Below are 21,647 nucleotides of genomic sequence, written 5' to 3'. Positions count from 1 at the left end.
AACTAATCAATTAGCTTGGACACAAGTGAAGTCTTGATGCTATTAAAACAATTAAGAGTATGATGCTTTTGTTTTAACTATTCTTTCTTCCGATATCAAAGTCACATCCTAGATTATCTCACTTTCATAAAGAACCATTAACATAGCTAATTAGCATAGGAAATGTAAAAAAAAAAAAAAAAAAAATTTTAATGAGATTCTTGGGGAAAAAAATGGCCATTTGTCAATTTACCATTGTAAAGGTAGAAATGTTTTTTCTATTATTTGACACATAAAATAGGTTATTTTTGTCTACTATTAACTATGGTCATTATTTCAAGCATAAAGACGGGCAATGACAAATTAAAAGTCAACAATGTAGTAAGTCAACAATGAGTTTTTTTTATTTTATCCGGTTTGTACAGTTTTGGTTCTGTAGCAACCTACTGGATAAATCTAATGAAGTGCAATTGTACTCAAGCCAGTTACAGTTTAGAGCAATGACAGGCACAAGTTTTGTGCAAATTTAACAGCATTGGAACGGCTCCTACACAGACATCGCAAAGAATACATGCCAGAGGAAAACAACGCTAAATCAGTTTACATTGACAACAATTAGGAAGACGTCCCATGACAACAAAATCAATCCAAGCTAAGAGTCGATAAACATTTCACCCACAACTGACAAATGGGGAGACAATAACTCAGTAAACATTCAGTCTTTATGCACAGCAAGAAATGTGTTGTGTTATCCGCCCCCACAGACCAAAACCCTCCAATCTGTCCAATCCCAAAAATCCTCAATTCAAAAATTGTGCATTGCCTTTTTCTAAAAAACAAAACAAATGAAACTTACATTAAAAAAATAAAAACCAAATGTTTTAAAAGAAATTGTAACAGATTATCCTCTCAGTTGTTCTTCTGTTAAGGACACAACACTTAAAATGCTTGGTGTGGCAAAACACTGGCCACCAAAAACTAAAACTTAAGGTGCTGCAAGTTTCAAAGTATCACAAGTCACAAGAGAAAACACAACCATCTGCAACACAAAGGTGGTGGCAGCCTTGTTAAGTTTGAGCTTCATCTAATCCTGCTATATTAGCAATTACTGGGACAAGAACCGTTACAGCGATGTCCAAGACTGAAAGCTAAAAATGTTAATTATTTGCCTTCAAGACGAGATTTACTTTGAATTCTGATGCAAGAAAATGAAATGTGAGCAATAAACCTTCAAACATGCAGTAACACAGGATCATAAATAAATCTAGGTAGGAGAACCACGACAACCGGTCTGTAGTCTTCTAAGACGGATATTACAGGCTAAGGTCTGTTTGTGCGAGCCCTAAATGCTCTATCCTTCACAGTGAGTTTACGATTTGACAAACTAAACCTTTCTAGAAACGCCTACACGCACTTGCGCCTCTTCCAGAGTGTAAAGTGTGTTCGGCAATGTGACATCTTTTCTGAACGCGGCTGCTAAAGTTTCACCCTCAGCTAGAGGTTTAACAAATTAAAGAAACACATAAGAGGATTTGTATCTCGTTTGGTCAGGGTGACAGATTTTCCAACAAATCAGTAACTGAAAAGATTTTTTCCCACCTTGGTCAACTTTCCCTACGATGATCTTAAGATGAATGGTCGTGCACAAGGTTTGTCGTTACTATCTAATAGGGTCTGGCAATGTCTCATGAAGGAAAGCAGATGAACCACTACATTCTAGAGCTTTCCTTTATTATACAATCAAGGGCCACATTGAAATCTTTCACAACCTAGAATCAACAAAAACTACTTCAGTTGCATTCAAATGGCAACTATCGAAAAGTAAACTTACTGTAACATACATATTATATAAGTGTATAGTCCATGCAGTGGCGCACGGCAGATTTTGCATCGTTATGGTATGTCATAAGTGTATGGGAGACATCAGCCACCAGTGCATTTCCAATTTAGGTTTCAGGGAGGAAAAACTCCTCGACACTCATCGGAAACTCAGCCAGACTTGAAGAGCAAAATGGCCACTTGGCCCAAGTAAAAGTAGATAAAATGCTTTGTCTCGTGAGTGACGTAGCTGCCAAAGTTCCTCCCAACGATGCAGTGCCAGGTTGGGTTGTACTTCTTGTCGAACTCCTAAAAAAACACAGACAAGAGGAAAGGATTATTGGCCATTATCTTTAATGCTAAAAACACTAGCATTTATTAAGAGCAAGGTATGCTTTGTTTACTATTAATGTAAACTTTTTAATCTTTGCATTAAATCCCTTTTTCATTTAAAGCCAAATTTCCGACAAACTAATAGGTAAGTCGTCAAATATTTAACTTTTTACAACACAGACATTTTTGCTTTTCTTCCCGTTTTATATTCATATCAAACATAGAATAAAAAGCATTAGAATAAAAACCTTTACAGGAATTAGCTGTTTCTGATAACTGACAATTAGTCTTTGAATTATTCAAATTTTTCACCATTAAAGGCCAGTTGAGCTCATGCCATAGCAGCTCCCCTTTAGTCAACTGCAGGCTTTAATTACTTCCACCAATGATTCTGTCCATTGTCCACTAGCACCATGTTTGACTCTTGGTATGAGGATTTCTTTTATTTTAAATCAGGTGAATTGGGGGAACAGCTTCTTGTTAATCGCTGGAATATTCTCGTGAATGTTAACTTTAACTTGTTAAAGTAAGTCTTCAATGCTTTTCATATTGCTCTGGGTTAATTGTTTGACAAACTTTATAAGCAGACGTCGGTAATAACTAGTTACATTTACTCTGTTACGTTTACTTAAAGGTATAGTGACAGATGTGGTTTTTCTTGGTGGATCATCTAAATAAGTGGTCCTCCTAATTGTCAGTCACTCTGTTGATATGTTTACGTAATGCCGTCTTATGTGCTCATCCCCATTTTCACTTACTGGTTTTAAAAAAATTGCAAATCTTCTTTTGGGAAGTAAGCTTGCATTAGCAATGCAAACAGCAACTTTTAAACAGCGTGCACAAGGAGAAATGGGCTCATGCATGCTCTCGCACTCGTTTAATATATGCGTTCCCTCTCAGGAACAGATACAGGATTGTGCATGTGCATCTTTTTTTGAAAGTGGAGATTGCGGGTCTCCTCAAAAATTTGCACAAAAAAAATCCTCCACTATACCTTTAAGAAACTTTGAGAAAATTTTTTATTTTTTTGTTTTACAGCACTGCGCTCTTCTTTTTTACTTGAGCAAAAATCTGATCAGTACTCTTGAATAAATTTATGGCTACTCCATCCATAGTGAGTAACTTCACTCAATGAAAACAAGCTTGAAGTATACAAATATATTTATTGGTTAAATATTATTTCCCATCTGCTGATTCTGTCATGTCATTTCAAAATTGAGTGAAAATACTGTTAACAGTGTACCATAATTTAATGCATTCTTACTTACTGTAAGTGTTGTTTTTATGCGTTTTTTGAACTCAAAACATTCATTTTGAATAGTGTTTATTCAACCAAAATATTTACTGTATAATTACTGCGATATGTGAAATTTGTTTTTTGTTTTTTTATGAATAACTAATAAATATTTTGTTCAATTTTACACCATTTTGTAAAATATGAATTCTGATCATAGCTTCTTTACCAAATACTTTTTACTCCTCAGTAATTTCTTTAAAAGTTACTTTTTGCTTTTACTTGAGTATAAAATTTGCTGAAGTAGTTCTACTCTTACTTGAGTAACATTTTTGCGTACTACAACCACTGTTTATAAGACTTTTGGAGTGATTTTGGTTGGGTGAACAATGATGGGAAAATTGTTACTCATTTTATGAATTTGTGCTTTTGTTTCTCAGCTGTTCTGAGATCTTTTGATAGGAACATTGTGCTGCTTTTTTGAGACGCGTTACTCTACTTCATGTTGTCAGGCAAGTTCTACTTAGGTGATGTCGCTATACTTGAGGCCTGGCGGCCATAGACATGAATAGGTAGATGCCTCTTAGTGTGCTGGCTTAAACATTAGTGTCACCGCCATATTGAATATGGCAGAGAGGAGCTACCGGGAGAGATCGTCGATCAGGACAGATGGTGGAAATGGACCAATACATTTTATAATACAATCAAGATATGCTGGGAGTGGATATAAAAGGCTAGAATGAAAAAAAAAATACATATTTTTATCCTATATAAATAAAATTATTTAAAAAATAATTTATTTTTTGTGATAACATCCTTTCATCCTGCTCATCACAATGTGAATCTCACAGGAAAACCAGAAAACAAGAAAAAAATATTTTCTAGACACTAGAGTAAACTACTCAACTCTTTTTTACTCTGTATCTTTCCAAAAGATAAATCTTTAGGAATGCAATGGAATTCGTGTATTAAAAAAGAATATGTGCCATATTCTTTTTTATGGAATAAAGGTACAAAATTATTAATATTAAAAGGAAAAAAGTCAGGAGAACAAAATAAAAATATAATAAGACAAAGGGGATACCATTGCAAAACAAAAACAATATAGATATATTGTGAGAATTAAGTGGTAATATTGGGAAAAACCATCATGGGAATAAAGTCAGAACATCAGTCATACAGTCCTTTGAAGAACAAGTTCAAAGTCCTTTAAAATAATGAAGTAAACAAAAGAAATAATCTGAACATAACTTAGCATCCATGCACACCAGCAATTTAATTCAAAATGCAAGATGAAATGTGCATCAGCAGTGGAGCATTAGTGTTACAGGCCGCTGCCAGAGTCTGACAGTCCAAATGAGTGACGGTCACCAAACACACAGGTAACCTTAGACAAGACTAATTAGACCGGAATCTGATAAGAGCTAAAACTTCAAGTATGTATAACTTATACCAGGCACGCCCAAAGTCGGTCCTCGAAGGCCACTTGATCCATACTGGAAGCACGAGCCGTACCATCAGATCATTTTTTTTCTTTTTTCCTGAGAAAATAAATTACTTAAAATCCTTTATGTTGTATCATTCGTCTGTGGCCGATCTGAAATGCAATCCTACACTACCTCCGAGAGCTAACTTTTTCGATTTTCGTCTTTTTGAGTTTTATGTTTTCCTTTCGTGTTAACATTATGGTGTATAGTTCGTAACCTAAAGAAAAAAACAACCAAAATGCAGATTAACATAGTTTAATCCTATATTGTGCCAGACTGCTCTGAGCATGTCTGATGATGACGTCAGACAAGAAGTTTAATGGAGAAAATGTAAAAAGACTCAAAATTGTCCCAGAAAAGTCATAAAACATTTTTTTAAAGATGTGCATCAGAATTCTTTAGTGAGTTAAGGATAGAAATAATAAATTTTAGTACCATAAATACATTATTTATTGAAACCCGGATGTACATCTGGTAGCGCATGCACAAATGAGCCGATGGTACGGATCCTGCTTTAGGGACGAATCGGGTAGTGACACCACTGTCCTGCAGGTTTTAGAGGTTTCTCTGCTTTAGCACAGCTGATTCTGATGATTGCAGTTCAATAAAAGCCTGTTAATCAGCTATCAATGAAAATCAGCTGTGCTGAAGCAGGAAAACTTCTAAAACCAGGTTGCCTGACTTATATATAAAAAAGCCACATATTAGGGCAATTAAAGCCAAAACTATCAATAAAAAAAAGATTTTTTTAAATTAGTTTACAGATAAAGGACATACATCCATCAATTCCCTGCTGACCAGTGGAGCAGATAGCCCAGCTAATTAACCACTTAGATGGTTGGATGCTCCAGTTACTGCCTGATAACACCATAGCTCTACTTCTAATCTTAACACTGGCACCCTGTGGTGCTCATTCGGGATGTACCAGCTCCATCCAAACTGAAATCGAATCACATAAACACTCTGCTGATCTGCATGTGGACCAGATTATGACCAAATTGGATTTAAGAGAACAAACTGTTTTGGGCCAGGGAGCAGATTTAGACCTTTGCTGAGTTTTTTAACCAAAGTGATTTAAATATTTTAAAACTTTTTGCACTTTGTTGATGATGATGGAATGATTGTATTCCACATAAACCTGATTTCCATTCCTGGCTCACCTTTTTGATGTAGGCAGCTATGTCCTTCTCTATGTTGTACTTCTCCATGGCCTGGGTGGCACAGTCCACTGCGTCCTGCTGCATGTCCTCCGACATGTCCGCGTTCTTGATCACTGCTTTCCTGTCAGTCATGGTTCACGCTGCTTGCTGGGGAAGAAACAGGGAAACTGACTCTACACGTGGTGGAGATGTGGATGGGGATGGGGTCCCTACACGCCGGGGCCAAATCCTCCCTATTTCCAACGCAGAAAGCCTCTCTGTGCGGCGGCTTTGATCGCTTCAATGAAAACATTTACCTGGACTCTGTGCTTCTACGTCACATCATCTCCAAACTACGGGATTAGTTTTGCATACATTTGCTGTGAAACTTGATACAGGTGGAGTTAAATTACTTCGCTATAAATACATTTGCGTCAAAATTGAAAGAAATACGGATAACAGTTTAGTTAATATTCTTGGGTGACACACATTTGGGGAAAAAGGGGGAGATTAAATATGCAAATAAACACTCAACATGCAATAAGATGTACAGTACAGAAGATGATCACATAAAGATGCCAAACATTGAAGTGAATCTTCTAGATGAGGGCGGCGCAACTCACCTTTTCCTGCGCCTCTGATGGAGGAAAAAAAAGGGTCCTTGTGTTAGAAATGTTTATTTTAAAGAGTCGGTGTTGGAAGGTTGAGATGATGCTGCTGCTAATTGTTATTTTTTTTAAAGATTTACACAATCAGCGTTGAAGGTAGGTTGGCTCTGCACTGCTCCCCGCCCCATCTGCTGCATGGCGAGCGCTGCCATTGGTTGCGGCGCTGCTTCCAAACGCGGCGCGAGCGTTTTTCTCCAGCTCCTCTCTGTCTGCATCTTATTTCATCCCATAATGCATCATTCACAGCATACGACAGCGACTGGAAGATGAAGTGGAAAGTGGACCGCGCTTGGCTAGGAGGATGTCGTTTGGCCTGCAGCGCAGCTGAGGCCCTTTGAACGCGCCTCTAAATGTTAGTGCGCCACATTTCCTTGATTTGAAGAGCATGCATATTTATTAAACTAACTGGAAAACACTGCCACACACAGAACCAGGATACAACTATACATCCTAAGATGTTTGACTGTTCAAAACTGCTTATTATAAAGTATTAAATTATCCTGATATTTACTCCCAAGTGGGAGACTGAACTTGAATAACGTCAAATTTCAGAAAGGTTATCCATCCCATGCATAACTGTTGCAGGGCTTCAAAGCTCCTACACTAATGTCTACTGTACTGACAATGTTTACTGAAGTAAAAGTCCAGATACCATAGTGAGCGGTTCTAGATGAGGGCCAACAGGGGCCAGTGTCCTTGTAGAACTGTCCCCGGTTCTGAAACCATAAACTTTAAAAATGTAAGATTGCAATACATATTACCTAGACCAGGGGTCTTCAACGTTTTCCTGGCCCAGGATCCCCAAACTGATGACAAGATGGGGCGGGGACCCCCTTATTATATATATTGTATAAAATTGTGTTATATCAAACCGGTCCTATAGTCTATTACAGATGAAGTAATGTAACAGAAGTAATTGTGTCCTGGGATTATTAAAGTATTTCTGATTCTGATTCCTGGTTGACGGGACAGGTGTTGTGAATGAAATGGTGCCCAGCAAGAAAGAGCTCCTGTATGTCACTGAATGTGTGCATTGATGACTAAAAGACATCTTCTGCCTCCATTTATCTGTTTACTACAGTGTGTTAAAGTCATGTTAATGGCTATTTAAAGAAAGCTCAATTAGTGGGAAAAAATTGCAGGGGGGAATATATATAGAGAAAAAAAAAAAAGTCTAATCAACCAAATTTTTTGCCAGCCCATGCAGTACTTAGGAATCTAGGCAAGACAATTTGCTGATTGAATAAGATGATTTGTTTAAAAAAATAAATAAATGTGTCTAATTATTTTTGCTTTAAGGAGATAAACCTTCCTTTGGCAGATCATCTTATTTAATTGCTCGTATTAAGGCAAATGTGCAGATTTAAAAAAGAAACTTTTTAGTTCAGCTTTTGCGGTGGAATAGTAAATTAGTTTATGTTATGCACTGACAAAAGAGGCCATATCTCTTTAGTCCCTTAGATAAATTTAATATTTCATCTTTACGATTAACTTGAATCATAATTTAGAAACTGCAGACTTTTAGCGCACTTAATAAACTAAAAACTGTTCCTGTGCTATTCTTTTTTTGGGTGTGTTATCCTTTCATTCGTTGCCCGCATTCGAAAACAATGGCCACAAACTGGCCTCCTTTGGTACATTTCTGATAGAACCGCCACTGGAGTTTGGTATTTAAAATTAACTCCCTTAAGTAAAAAAAAAAAAAAAAAGGAGGTATTTACCCTAAATGATAAAAAACAATGTTTTTTTCTACATTCACAGTTCTGTGCACAAAAAAGAGGCTAATTGTTGTCTTATCTTCACAGTCTTTTTCAAAACAGAAGTCCTGCATCATCAGATTAAATATTTCACATTTCTGGTATTTAGAATTAAAGTTGCAGAACATGAATCGAAATTTTAACAAAATCAGCTTAAAGCCTATTTAAATTGTAAGGAAGGAATTGATGTGGAATCAGATCTATCATCCGTAATGTTTTTAGTGTTTAATGAATATTCAAATCAATTCTAAAATCTGCGTAATTATCTCATATTATTTTATTTTATTGCATTTAGCATCAAGTGAGATCAACTTTTTCAAATAAAGCTTTCTCCTTCTGATTTTTAATTTGTGTGCTCCAACATCAAGATATGAACTAGAGCAATTAAAAAATACATATATACTGGTTTACAGACTGCATACTTTCCTTCTTATTTTTCTGTTTAAGATGATTAACAGGTCACTCTTTGGCTTGCCAGTAAAATTTGATTTTAAAAAGCTAAACATAAATGATCCAAAAGCTGTGAAAAAAAGTCTCCATTGTTATTGTGGATAAAACCAGATCCAACTAAAGTCTGCAGATAAGAGCCAAATTGCTCTCAATATCAATATTCGGTCACTGTAAACGTATGACAATTCAAATTGACAATAAACATTATTCCTATGGATTATGAAAGTCAGAATGTTTACATTTCACAAATAAAAACAAACTCAATGACTGTTTGAAAGTGTGTTTATTGAAAATGCTAAAAGTTCAAGCAAAGCAAAAATTACAAATTATTCCCAGAATTTAACCCCCTTCCCAACCTCCCATATATTTTTTCAAAATTCCCTCATACCGGACATCTACGACTCCATCCTTTGATCCAACTTCCTGGTCCTCTGGTTTTCTTCTATAATAAAGCCATTGGGGCCTAAACCAAAAGGGCCAAAAAAGAAGAAAAAAAAAAAAAAGGTGCTCTGGGACTCCCATTATTTTAGTTCTGATAAATTTGAATCCTCGAAAATCTGCTCCCGTTCCCGGGCATCCATCTTTGTCTATCCCTTTCCTAATCGATCCACTCATCCAGCTCCAAGGATTGGGATCCATTGAGCCACTCCTCCAATCAAAACCTTGAAATACCAGGAAGAAAATCAGAGGCAGACTGTTAGAATAAAATGTCAAGAGTTTTGGGCCTATTTTTTTTTTCCACTGAACACTCAAATGAAAAAAAAAGAAACCAATTCCTGACTTAAAAAGCATTTTTAACCAATGAGGATGCTTAAAACTGGGATGCTTTTGTAAAAAGCAGTTCAGTTTTTTTTTGTTTTTTTTCAACAGCAAGGATTACACTTACATCTCAACACTTGATTTAGGACTGCTTATTCTGTCAGAAACCAGAGTAGCATGTTACAGACTGTCTTAAAGTACAGCACCAAAATCTGTTAAATAACATGCACGATATAAAAACCTGTCAAAATGTTGTTTATGGAATATGAAGCATACCATTGCCTCGACCTGATTGCTCCTAGATGTCCTATCCTCCTCCTAGATGTCCTATTTGTATCCTGACCATACAAATGAAATGTGCTCCACAATGGTTTTATTCCAAATCACTTTAATCCTTCTCCTCAGATGTCTAAAGGAAGACACAAGGGTAAAATACAGTTAAGCATCTGGCTTCCAACCAAAAAACAACCCACCCCACATATATCCAAAGATAGGATATTGAAATAAAAAAGAAAAGAAAACGGAAACTTCAGACTTGCAAAAACACTGAGTGCGAATCTTACAACTCAACATTTTTGAAGTTCACCACAGCACAACTCGTAATGTTCAAAATCTGAGATGACAAGAAGGGGAGAGAATGAAAGAAAACGGAAGGGAAAGGAGGAGGGAGAGGAAAGGGGAAAGTTAAGAAAGGGAGAAGGGAGGTTAAGGTTACATCTACATACCAAGATCGTTCACAGGGACACCAGGACAAGAAAAGCGAAAAAATAAAAACCAATAGACATCTGGAGAAAGTCAGAGGTAAAAACATGAGGGAACATATCAGAGGGGCAACATATTTATGACGGCAAGGTTTTAAGAACGGGAGCGAGAGCGGCTGTGGCGGGGTGAGTAGCGGGGAGATCCTCGGCCGCGACCACGTGAATTGCTCCGACTGCGGCTGGCGCTGCGACTGCGACTCCTGCTTCTGCTGCCCCGGCTGCGGGAGCGGGATCTTCCATAACTCGGGCTGCGGGGACCGTCTAATTTCACACGAATGTAAGCAGTTTCTCCCTGGCAGACACAAGAGAACTTGACATTGAAAAGGCAACATCCCTGCCTCCGGTGGAAATACAGATGGGTACTTATGGGCTGGGTGTTTAACAAGTAAAAAAAAAAACAAAAAACAGCCCTTTTCGAAATACTCACCGCGACACAGCAAAGAATATTTATCCATGACAGTTAATCAAATCCGTACACATACCTCATGGGAGCGGAATTTGGTGTTGTCCAGTTTTCGGACGGCATAGGTCATGTCCTCTTTGCGCACAAACTCTACTACTCCGGTTCCGTCTCTATAAACGTCGGCGTAGCAGACATCACCCGCCTCGCGCATGTGGTCCTTCAGGTCCTGCCAGCTGCCGCTCTGAGGAAGACCTGAACAAAACAACACGTGACGCGAACTCTGAAAATGTGTTAAAGTGAATACGTGCAAAGAATATTTTAAAAAACTGTTTTGATTGTTTTACTTAGAAAAACAACTTCCCAACTTGCATAAAGACAAAGTAAAGGTTAACCTTTAGGGTAAATTGCAGTCAGATCAGAGATAAAGAGTAGCATGCTGTGTTAGCATAATATTTACTGCAGACAACCTTACTGTTTCATCCTGAGAGAAAGCTAAATCTATTGTTAATAATTCAGTGCAAAGTAGCATGTGAAAAAATGTTAGTGTATGCCATTATTTCAAGCTTCAAACATGCTTGTGGTTTTAGAGAGGCTGTTATTGTGCCCCGAGCCTCATATTTCTGTCTAAGAGTTCTGGTATTAAAATAATGAAACAAAACATAAATGCTTGCTTGGTATTTTGGTTTAACTTAGCTCAGATCTACCATAAAAATAAAACAAAAAACACTCAAATTGAGACTAAATAATTTCCCACAGACTTCTTTAAGCACTGATTTTATAAATGTCGTCTTTTTATACAAAACAAAATTATATAAATTTTAAATTTGAAGTATATCAAAGGATATACTCCAAACTTAATCAGGATCAGTGATGTAAAATGTGTTTTTCTAGGCATTTTGCTTAACATGTTCTTCATGCAATTATAACAATAAGCTGGATTGTTACACATAAACTTTTGTGCTCTAATTTTCTGCTTCAATCCACTTCCCACATTACCTGTTAATGAGCTTCCAATAGTTTCGAAACTTAGCAGAAGGGTGATATCTGCTATTGTCCGGAATTATTTATCCTGTATTTTAAACCCGTTTATATATAATTCATATCCTAACTATCATGTATAATCTATATATAGTTTTAATATTTCCTTATTTTATAGCCTCTTGCAATTACTCTCTGTTTATATTTACCATTTATAGTCAATACATACATAGTCTGTGCACATGTAAATAAATATTTCTATCCTGTATAGAACTTCTGGATAGATGCAAACTACATTTCCTTACTTTTTTCATTGCAAGTAGGCACACTGGCTTGTTGTTTTTTTTTTTTTTTGCTTCAACAGTTACTAGCCAACTAAGGCATCAGTTAATAATGACAAGGTGTTAGTCAATACTGTGGCAACTGTGGAGCATTTTTAAGTTGTTTTAAGCATCGGTGCTTTAGCAAGTAGCATTAGGACAGTTGGCATTTAGCATCAGTCAGAATTTAGTTTCAGAATGTGTTTACCATGCCATGTAATGGCTGGTTTACACAGTGAGATTTAACATTGTTTGTGGGGTTTTAAAACCCAAGAAATCTCCCAGGTGAAGAAAACAATACAAAAAAATAAATAAATAACATAATTACAGCAGGTTGGGACTATGAAGTTTGTTGTATAGCCACATATCAAGCAAAACACCACACAACACAAGAGATTAGACAGAGAAAATTCAGACGACAGAGCTCACAAAATGTTTTGAGATTAAATGTGAGTTCATTTGGAAATTAACATTGCTGACCAGGATAATCTAAAATAAAAAATAAAAAAATCTGTCCAAAATGCAGATAAATATATTAGACCTTCAAGTTTAACTATAGATTATATTAATTTTTCCAACGTTTTACTGTCATTACACTGTCACAAGCACAGAGTAACAAAATCAACCCTCTGCATTTAATCTATCCCCTTAAGGAGCAGTGGGCTGCCATTGTGCGGCGCACAGGGAGCAGTGTGGAGTTAAGGGTCTTGCTAAGGGACCCAGTGGGACCCGAGGGAATGGGGCTTGAACTCAGAACCTAAGGATTCCAAGCGTAACGCTCTCACCACTCACCAGGCTGCCACTCCGCCATCTTGCAGGCACCCATATTAGATCTTTAACTCCAACATGCATGGATGCCTCTGGGTTATGGAGGTGATATGAACTCAGTAATATCTAACTTGGAGCATGACTTACCTTGGGGGCAAAAACAATTGAATTTTTGCTTAAGACATCTACGGAGTAAGGTCAACATTAACATAATCTTTTACTGAGTGAAGGACAATATGCTGCACAATGGATTGTTCATTTACCTGACACAACGACCCTGTACTCCGAGCGTCTGGATGGAGGCCCATATCTGCCCCTGGGTGCGCCACCAATTCCTCCATAACCACCTCTGGAGCCTCTGCCGCTCCTTGGAAACTCAACCCGCAATCTGTAGCCATCGTAGTCGTACCCATCACGCCCGTAGACTGCATCATCAGCGTCCCTGTATTTAGGAAATAGGTAAATACAAATCAATACAATTCTTACAGTACTGGTGCTTGCACATAGCTCAATCAAATTTAATGTTCAAGTTAGGGCTGAAACAATTGATGGGATTAATCGCTTATTGAAATAGTCATCAACTAATTTAGTAATCGATCAATCGTTAACTGGAGCGTAGGGACTGTAAAACATGTCTTTAGCTGCCAGAGTAACCCACTTAGAGCACCAATTATATCAAAATTGTAAAAAAAAAAAAAAAAAAAAAAAGAAGAAAGCAAACATTTTGCATTTAAGAAAAAAAAATAAATAAAAAATACAGACAACACTGCAATTTTACAGCTACAGCTTGGACATCTAAGAGCGTAAGCACATCACCTCAGATCTTCAAACTCAATGAAATTGACAGGCAAAATGTTTTTGTCTGATAAGTTGCTCCTCAAGTGGGAAAGCTATTTTTTTGGACCTGGTTTCAATTCCTGAAAAATGTCCTATAAAGAACCTTTGACTATCTAAATATTGATCGATTTATGACGGCTTAATGGATTTGCATAATAAATCGTTAGAGAAATTACACCAGTCTACTTTCCTTTTGTTGATTCAATCAAGGGAAACACTATCTGATCAGAGTGCAGAGCCATCCTTTTATAATGGATCAAGGTGCTTGTACAATATTTAAAACATCATTGTGTTTTGATAAAAAAAAAAAAAAAAAAAAACATGTGCTGCGAACCATCAGCTGATGACAACAACTGTAGCTTGACAGAAGTGGGCGGGTTGACTTGGCCGAAAGTTACTAACAAGGGGAGGAGCTTGCATGAGTACGCTCGTTTATTTTATTTGTTTTTATTGTTATGTTGTTTCGTTATTGTGTCGTTTGTTTGGGTGGTGTGAAACAGTTGGGGAAAGAGGATCAAAGTTACACCAGCAAAATGGCGCATGCTGATGTATAGGACCTTTATTGACCAAGGCTGTAAATGCATAAAAGCAAAATTGTACTTCCAGACACACATGTTAAAAATAAAATAAGAGGTGCTGCGGCATGAACTCTATACAGTGTGATGCTACAAATTAGGAAAGACACAGAAAAAGCCAAACCACAGTTTGGAAAACGGGAACAATGCTGGTCCAGAAAATAGCCTGGTCCCCGAGCAACGCGTTAACAACACAATAAAACTGGCTAACGCTTGGACGGCTAAGAGCGTTAGCTCCCTCACCTCGGATCTTCAAACTCGATGAAGGCGAACGGCGGGCCTCCTCTGCGGTTCTTCAGGTCGATGTCTCGGATAGTCCCGTACTTGTAGAACACGTCCTCGACATCTTTAGTGCGAATGTCTGGTGGTAGATTCCCTACGTAGATTCGGCAATCATTGTTCCCAGCGGGGCCTCGCACTACACCCGACATGGCTACTGCTAACGTATCAAACTAACCAACGACAGGCTATTCACAGTCTTCCACCAAATGTACTATCCAGCCCCCCCTAAACACCTATAGTTACTCCGAAGTTATTACTATCAAACGAAAAACTAATCGTTCAGATATTAAGAAAAGCCTGTAAACCGTGAAACAGACAACTACCATCCAATGTGAGGATCACTACTCAGCGCTCCGTTAGTGAGAGGCCGTAGGTCACACAATTCCACCAGACTCGACACATCCGCCACAGAAAATAGTGCGATAGAATCAAACTAGAGTCGTGGATGTGACTAAACGAATATAATAATTATTTTCATTTTAAATGTATAATGATCATTCGCTCTCTACTGGTTTAACGATATATTACGCAAAAAACACATCAATATTACTTTTAAAATACCCTTTTTTACTGTTTCATGTTCTCATCTTTAATGCATGGATTTATCTAATAGATGTAAAAAACAACAATTTAGAATTATTACTATACCAAAAATATGGTTTGTATTTGGTTATATATGTATTAATTTTCTACGTGTGTTGTGTTTTATTTGTTTTTTAATTTGTTGTTTTTTGTTTGTTTGTTTTTTTTTTTTAGATAAAAAGCTTTAAAAGCTTAGTCTAATCTTCTCTCGATGCAAAAAATAGAAAATGTTGTTCGGTAAACAAGTCAAACAAATCTAATTCTCCAGATATGTCCTTTTATCTCCACATTTAAAGAAATCAGACATGATTCTTTGTTTAGTAAATTGTAAATCCAGGCATTTTTCTATTCCCTCGATTTTATTTTTGTCTGATTATATCCATAAATTGCCTTAAATTTAACAAGAAGGCTGTGGCAAAACATAAACAGTGTTGATTACCTATTGTGTATTTTTTTTAAATGTCAAGATTAATTAGCAGCGACTTATTTACGTTAGAAGAAATACAAAATGTAATTTTTTTTAATTTCAACATTTTTCATTATAAATATTTCAAATAAGAATTAATATGTTAATAAAATGTGTTTTCTATTCTAGGAATATTTTGGACACCTTACCTCCTAATGGCTTGGGTTAAACACTTTGGCTGAAAAAAATCACTAAGAAATTTAATGTTTTTTCTTTTAATTTCTATATTGCTTTTTTGCTTATTTATCTATATTGTTTTTTTTATGTTAGTGCATTTAATGGTGTTTGTATTACTGCTTTTTTGCAGCAATTTTGTCCTGTTGTTTTTTTTAAAGTGCTGTTTGAATAAAGTTGGATTATATAAAATGGGATTGACATTAAAATGTGTATTTTACGGAACATTATTTCAAAATATTTTTTTAATTTTCGGCAATTTATATTTTGTAAACTATATAAAGTATACATTACCTCATGTACGTTTCAGATTTTCACAGAGCTGTGTGTTGTATCAAAAATTAAAAATGTGTGTATTTTGTGTTAAAACAAACAACAAAGGTTTTTTAACCTTTCTATTTAGGCAGCAGGATTAGAATAATCAGATCAATGCTTCTGTTTTCTAATAGCACTATAAAACCTACAGTAGATCAAGTAAAACTTCAATATAAAGGTTCCCTTGAATTTACACATCAGCAAACTCTTAAATTTTTGCTACAGTTTAGGTCTTATAATGAGAGACTATATATCTCTGTACTCCTGCTCCATGTCAAAGTTGATGTTTTATGTTTGTATAATTTAATATTATTAGATTTATTCTCAATAAGCAACATTATTTTTACTAGTATTAGCAGCCGTAGTAGTGATAGTAGTGGCATTTAAGTATCAGTAAGTTATCATTTCTTTATTTGTTGCATTTTATTATAAATTTCTTTAATTCATCCTTTTTACAAAAATTTATTAACTTGTCATTTTTATGATTCATATTTTATTCTTGCTTCAGATGCCAAAATGAAAGAAACAGAATTCACTGCAATGACAAGAGAAACAACAAGATGCTGAGCCATTTATTGGTCAGACAGTCTTTTAGTGTAGTATCAATGTGGTAGATCATTAGTAATATGCAGGATTAGTTTATACTTATTAGCTATATTGATGCAGAGAGACCGTATGGGATTTCCTGGGCTAAAATACAACAGAAAGGTTATAAAGTAACTAAATTTGCCATCATATCAGAAAAGAAAAATAGAAACAGATAAAAACATGTAAATTAAGGATTCTGCATCATTTCCCACACTGGGTCAAAGTCATTGTTTGCCTTTATGTAACGGATGTGAGAGACATGCAGCCAAATAGGATAGAGTGACTGATCATCAGTTATGATCAGTCACTCTTTTTTTTTTTTTCTTCTGGCACTTTCTAATGTCTCGGTTTAGGATCTGTCAACCATTAACAACAAAAAATAACAAGCAGCAGGAAACATTTTGATCCAGTACAGAGCACCTGTTGTGAAAGAAGCCGGTGTGCAGTGAAGTGAGGAGAGGGACACATTCTATCCATCAGGGTTTCACACAGGTTGAGCAACCAGGGGGCCATCCCAGACCCCGGATGGTCAGCCTGTTTCCTCTTAGTCCAACTGCTGCACCTGCGTAATGCATTTTAGAGTAATGTGAAATACCAAGTCAACGCAGTGAATATATGTAAGGTAGAAAGAAATTGTTTCCATCCTCTCTGAGATTTTGTAGAGTAAATTTCATTAATCTTTCTTTACTCTGACACCCCTAAATATAATCCAGAGAAACCAATTACCTTTGAAATGATATAAAGATGTGATGATGTGGCAGACTGAAGTTTAAAATGCTTCTCTCTCGGTTGTCAGGGTCACTTCCGGAGAAGTGAGCCCGGTTGGTAAGCAGCTGTTTTCTTTAACTCTAAGCAACTTCTCTGATCTGAGTAAGATTACAATTTCTATCAAAATCAGTTGTCACTTCTCATGGTTGTTTAATGCATATAAGTTAAGAAGCGTTATTCTTTTTTTCAGGAAAAAGAACCAGAGAGAGAAAGCTTCAAGGTGTAGCCACAGAGCATTCCTTTAACAGTGTAAGTAAATGTGTTAGGCTTGCAACAATTTTAAGAGTAGGGTGGAGGTTCACCTCCAAGGACTATGGCCCTAAATGTAAAGAATAAGTTGCAATGCTAGTGAATCCTTCTGTTGATCACTGATTAAAGCATCAATACTGTTGTCTCCAAGCGGCATGCTGTGAGAACACCTGACCCTAGTTGACCCATTAATTTACGTGATGCCATTGAGTGCAACATACTGATGTCAACACATTGCGCCAATCTTGTTTGATCTAACAAGCCAAAATAACTGTTTACATTCGATAAACATGGTGCAGCACTGGTGATAGGGATTCCGACAGATAAAAGAGCAAAAGAATAAAGCACAATTACTACTCTCTGGCTTCCTTACATGTTAATATAATAATAATTGAAATTTATTGATCCCAGAAGAAATTTAGCTCTGCATTTAACCCATCCTCTTGGAGAGCAGTGGGCTGCCATTGTGTGGCGCCCAGGGAGCAGTGTAGGGTTAAGGCTCAGAGAGCCAGAGTGGCAGTCTGTGGGAGTGGCGCTCAAACTCAGAACCTCAGGATTCCAACCTCTATGCCCTAACCACTAGGCCGCCACTCCACCCAGTGTTGCTCTCCATTGTTTACTTTCCTGATTTTTGTCGCACTGCTGACATAATCAACGTTAACCCAGCGTGATAGTGTCACCAGAAATGCAGCGGGCGGGGACAGAGGTCACACAGCTTGCCAGCGAGGAGTTAGAACCAGCTATTTTCGCCATTGGTAAGGGAGCCAAATGCTGATTGTCAGCAGGTCGACCCATGTTTGAAAAACTCGGGTTAACCCGCTATTTTCACTGGAAATGAGGCTTTAGTGATGTTACATAGTGTGGAGACTGTATACAAGACTCTCAATTATTAGCATTTATTGTCTAGATTAGTATCCTTTTGTCTAGATTAGTATCCTTTTTTACTTTTTACTGTATCTGTGTAGTTTCAAGTTCCGCCACTAGATGGCCCTCAGACTGCATTAATGCATAGATTTCAGTATATTGTTCTTTGGAGAGAGATCAGCATGACACATATCGTTTAATCTATTCTCATGCTGTTACCAATATTGAGGAATATTGATGACACCCTGCAGTGTTTGCTACATTTTCTGTAAACACACATTCCTCATTAAAAATCATTAAAAAAAATCTAATTCAAATCTAATGCCAAATAGAGGAAATGTTTCAAATATTGTAATTTCCAAAAACCCTTTCTAATGTGATACTTAAAAATGTGTTTCCAAAGTTGCTGATATGAACACAGCCACAGTCCATCCCTGGTTTTGACCAAACGAGGCAACCTTTTTTTACATGCTTCTCTTTAACTAAGCCTTACATTATGAATAAGTTTTCTCAAGTGAAAATATATCAATTACAATTTGCAGATTGTAATATTTTTAAAACACATACACAGCTACTACATTGTTTTCCATTTATTATTTACTAGTGATGTTCCTTACTTTGTTCCTGGAGCTTTAAAACTTTTGCACTGTTCCATGTGGCTTCACCTTCCTACTCCACTATTTAGCCTTTTTTCTCATCACCTTGATATTTGATACCCCACCACCACCATTATTGAAAAACTTTTATGCCTTACTTAGAGTTCTGTATGAAATATTATTAAAATAGTCGCTAGCAAGTCCTGCTGTCCCCTAAAAAGGACATTAAATAAAACTTCTGTTTTGAAAGGCTAAGTGTTATTGTACATTTCCACAGTTTTACAAACTTAAACTACAGACTTTTAATATATACCCTTTAACTGCTTGCTCAAATAAATTGGGACAATTAGCTAGGCAAAATGCAGGTTGGAGGATGACAAGGCAGTTAAAGGATTAAAAAGAAAGTTAAATATTTGTAACAGATGTGTGTTTTCTTTAGATAACTGATCATTTACCTTCCCTACTGCCAAATAACATGGATGCAGGGCTTTCCACCATTTTGAAATGACAATGCATGTGCTCTTTTAGCCTAACCCCCACACATATGACATCAGAATAATATTTGCAATAGAGATCAAAACATCTTGTCCCCTACAAGGAACAACAATATATTGGTGGGTCTCAGGAAGATAAGAAAACAGGCACTCTGTATGTTGGTCATAAACACATTGATAGCACTGATACTGAGATTAGGGTAAATGTTGGGATGGTTCACAATTATGGTAATGTCACAATGGAGATGTGCAAAATATTCAACTAAATTTAAGTTAAAATTGAATCGAGACAGTAATGTAATACCACTGCTGAGTATGACAAACAAAAATGTGTTTTCTAGCTTAGAAAAATGTTTGGCCACCCTATCCCTTTAATAGCTGATGTTCCCCCCTTTGATTGACACATTTCCCCAACATGCTCTTCAATCATCTTCTAATATGTGGAACAATTTTGTATTCTGTGTATAATAAAATGTTGGTTTATTCCAACCATTTCCTCTGTTACAGTGTCCATGTATTTTATCTTCAGATTCATCTGTGCACAGAAATTCATCCCAGAGGTCAAGAGACGGCTTTTTGGTTCTCACCTTTGTGTTTACTCTCTATTTTAGCAGCCATGAGCACTCCAAACTAAAGAAAAAAACTATTGAAAAATCAAAATGCTAAGTCATTGTCAATGGTATGTTTTAATTGTTTCCATCTTCATGTGCTGTGTTGTGTGGTGGTAAGCTTTCTAATTAATTAATATTTCTGCAGAAATGACTTTTTTATTTTAATTTTAAAATCAATAGAAATTTTTCAATTTTGATTGTTTCTTTATAAGTTTTATTTTTTAACTTCTGCTCTCTGTCAGTCTAACAGTTTTAATACAGAGGATCCTCATGCCTTAAAAGCTGTTTAAAAGTAATCTGTAATTATTATACAATATTCTGTGCAGTATTGACCTCTCTCCTTTGATTCTTGTCTCAGTTTGGAGTGGTGTTAAAAAAAGAGGGAAAAAGTAAATGCTATTAGTTTGGTTTCTGAAGATGTTATAAATTTCTAAATGTATTTTAAATATTGTCTGTTTACTGGACAATGATCCACCTCACATTTGATGTATTTTCCTACTGTAGTCAACACAAGAGGGTGTCTACCTCTTATTCATTTGTCATGCAAATAGCCTCCTGCCTTGTCAATAAAAAAATATTAATAATAGAGAGTTTCCTGGTTATTCGTCAGATTCCAGTTCATAGCAGGCTTGAGTGTTGAAGATTCCCAGTTTGCTCCTGAACACCACTTACTTTTTCTAAACAGTTTTGTTTCATCTTTTCCTCACAGGTTCGGGGCGTCTTTTCTGTAACTTGGTTAAGTGGTGTCAGCTGAGTATCTTTCTATTTTCATTAATCTTGATGGAGATGCTTTAGAAAATTTTGCTATTCATTTTCCTGGGGGAAAATAAATGGTAAACTTCTTCTTTGGGCACACTTGTATCAAAAATAGTGGTGGGCATAGATTTTTTTTTGATCTAGATTAATCTCACTGTAATCTTGGAATTAATCTATGTTAATCTAAAATTGCTCATTTTATTTTCTGCCAAAGGCATTCATGATATGTGTGTGCTACCTACAGAATTTAAAAGAAAAGGTTTACTCTTTTTTATGTTTGCAAAATCACACGTGATTTCGTCTTCTTAAGATTTTGACAGTTATAAATACTTTTTTGCTATTTTGTTACTGTGTTTTTGCTGCAAAAGGGTGTCCCACTTCCAATTATAGCTGTCCAACTTTAACAATATAGTGTCTCAAAAAATCTGACACACGTCGCCGCGATCAACTTCTCATCTTTCGCAGCTTTCTCGGCGGCTCGTCATGTATTCTGATTATAGTTCAACTCGCAGGTAGTTTGAACGATAGGTCACCTGTGGCCACCTGGAGAACGAGCTCGCTGGCAGCTTGTGGCTATCCACCTAGATAAGATTGGTTAGCTTGGCTAACCATGCTAAAAATATCGAGGTTAGAGTC

General features: G+C 36.4%; 2 protein-coding genes and 1 long non-coding RNA gene across 6 annotated transcripts; 1 reads left to right on the top strand and 2 right to left on the bottom strand.

Annotated features, from left to right (window-relative positions):
* Positions 1-358: 358 nt before the first annotated feature.
* On the bottom strand, positions 359-6,786 carry dynll2a (dynein, light chain, LC8-type 2a). The gene is made up of 3 exons (XM_038303450.1): positions 6,614-6,786; positions 6,012-6,158; positions 359-2,106 (listed from the first exon to the last, which is right to left on the bottom strand). The coding sequence occupies exons 2-3, from the start codon at positions 6,141-6,143 to the stop codon at positions 1,969-1,971; spliced, it is 270 nt and encodes an 89-aa protein (XP_038159378.1). The 5' UTR covers positions 6,144-6,158; positions 6,614-6,786; the 3' UTR covers positions 359-1,968.
* A 122-nt stretch (positions 6,787-6,908) lies between these two features.
* Positions 6,909-20,809, top strand: LOC119795432. Of its 3 annotated transcripts, none has more exons than XR_005282327.1 (4): positions 6,909-7,010; positions 17,470-17,498; positions 17,632-17,690; positions 20,174-20,809. It is a non-coding gene; the product is annotated as an uncharacterized LOC119795432 (long non-coding RNA). The 3 variants fall into 3 exon arrangements; XR_005282326.1 differs by lacking the exon at positions 6,909-7,010 and adding an exon at positions 14,076-14,113; XR_005282328.1 differs by lacking the exon at positions 6,909-7,010 and adding an exon at positions 14,103-14,113 and having other exon boundaries at positions 17,470-17,543.
* Positions 9,130-14,917, bottom strand: srsf1a (serine and arginine rich splicing factor 1a). Of its 2 annotated transcripts, XR_005282325.1 has the most exons (5): positions 14,510-14,917; positions 13,118-13,296; positions 10,868-11,040; positions 9,901-10,677; positions 9,130-9,527 (listed from the first exon to the last, which is right to left on the bottom strand). XR_005282325.1 is itself a non-coding variant. In XM_038303449.1 (4 exons), exons 1-4 carry the CDS (start codon positions 14,695-14,697, stop codon positions 10,480-10,482), a joined length of 738 nt encoding a protein of 245 aa, XP_038159377.1. In that variant the 5' UTR covers positions 14,698-14,917; the 3' UTR covers positions 9,130-10,479. The 2 variants fall into 2 exon arrangements, 1 of the variants encoding a protein (XP_038159377.1); XM_038303449.1 differs by having other exon boundaries at positions 9,130-10,677.
* Positions 20,810-21,647: the final 838 nt, after the last annotated feature.

Source organism: Cyprinodon tularosa, unplaced genomic scaffold (assembly GCF_016077235.1).
Source record: "Cyprinodon tularosa strain WSP-4 unplaced genomic scaffold, ASM1607723v1 ctg51, whole genome shotgun sequence".
Taxonomy (NCBI): Eukaryota; Metazoa; Chordata; class Actinopteri; order Cyprinodontiformes; family Cyprinodontidae; genus Cyprinodon; species Cyprinodon tularosa.
Note: the sequence above shows the minus strand (reverse complement) of the source record. Positions and strands in the feature narration are given on the sequence as shown.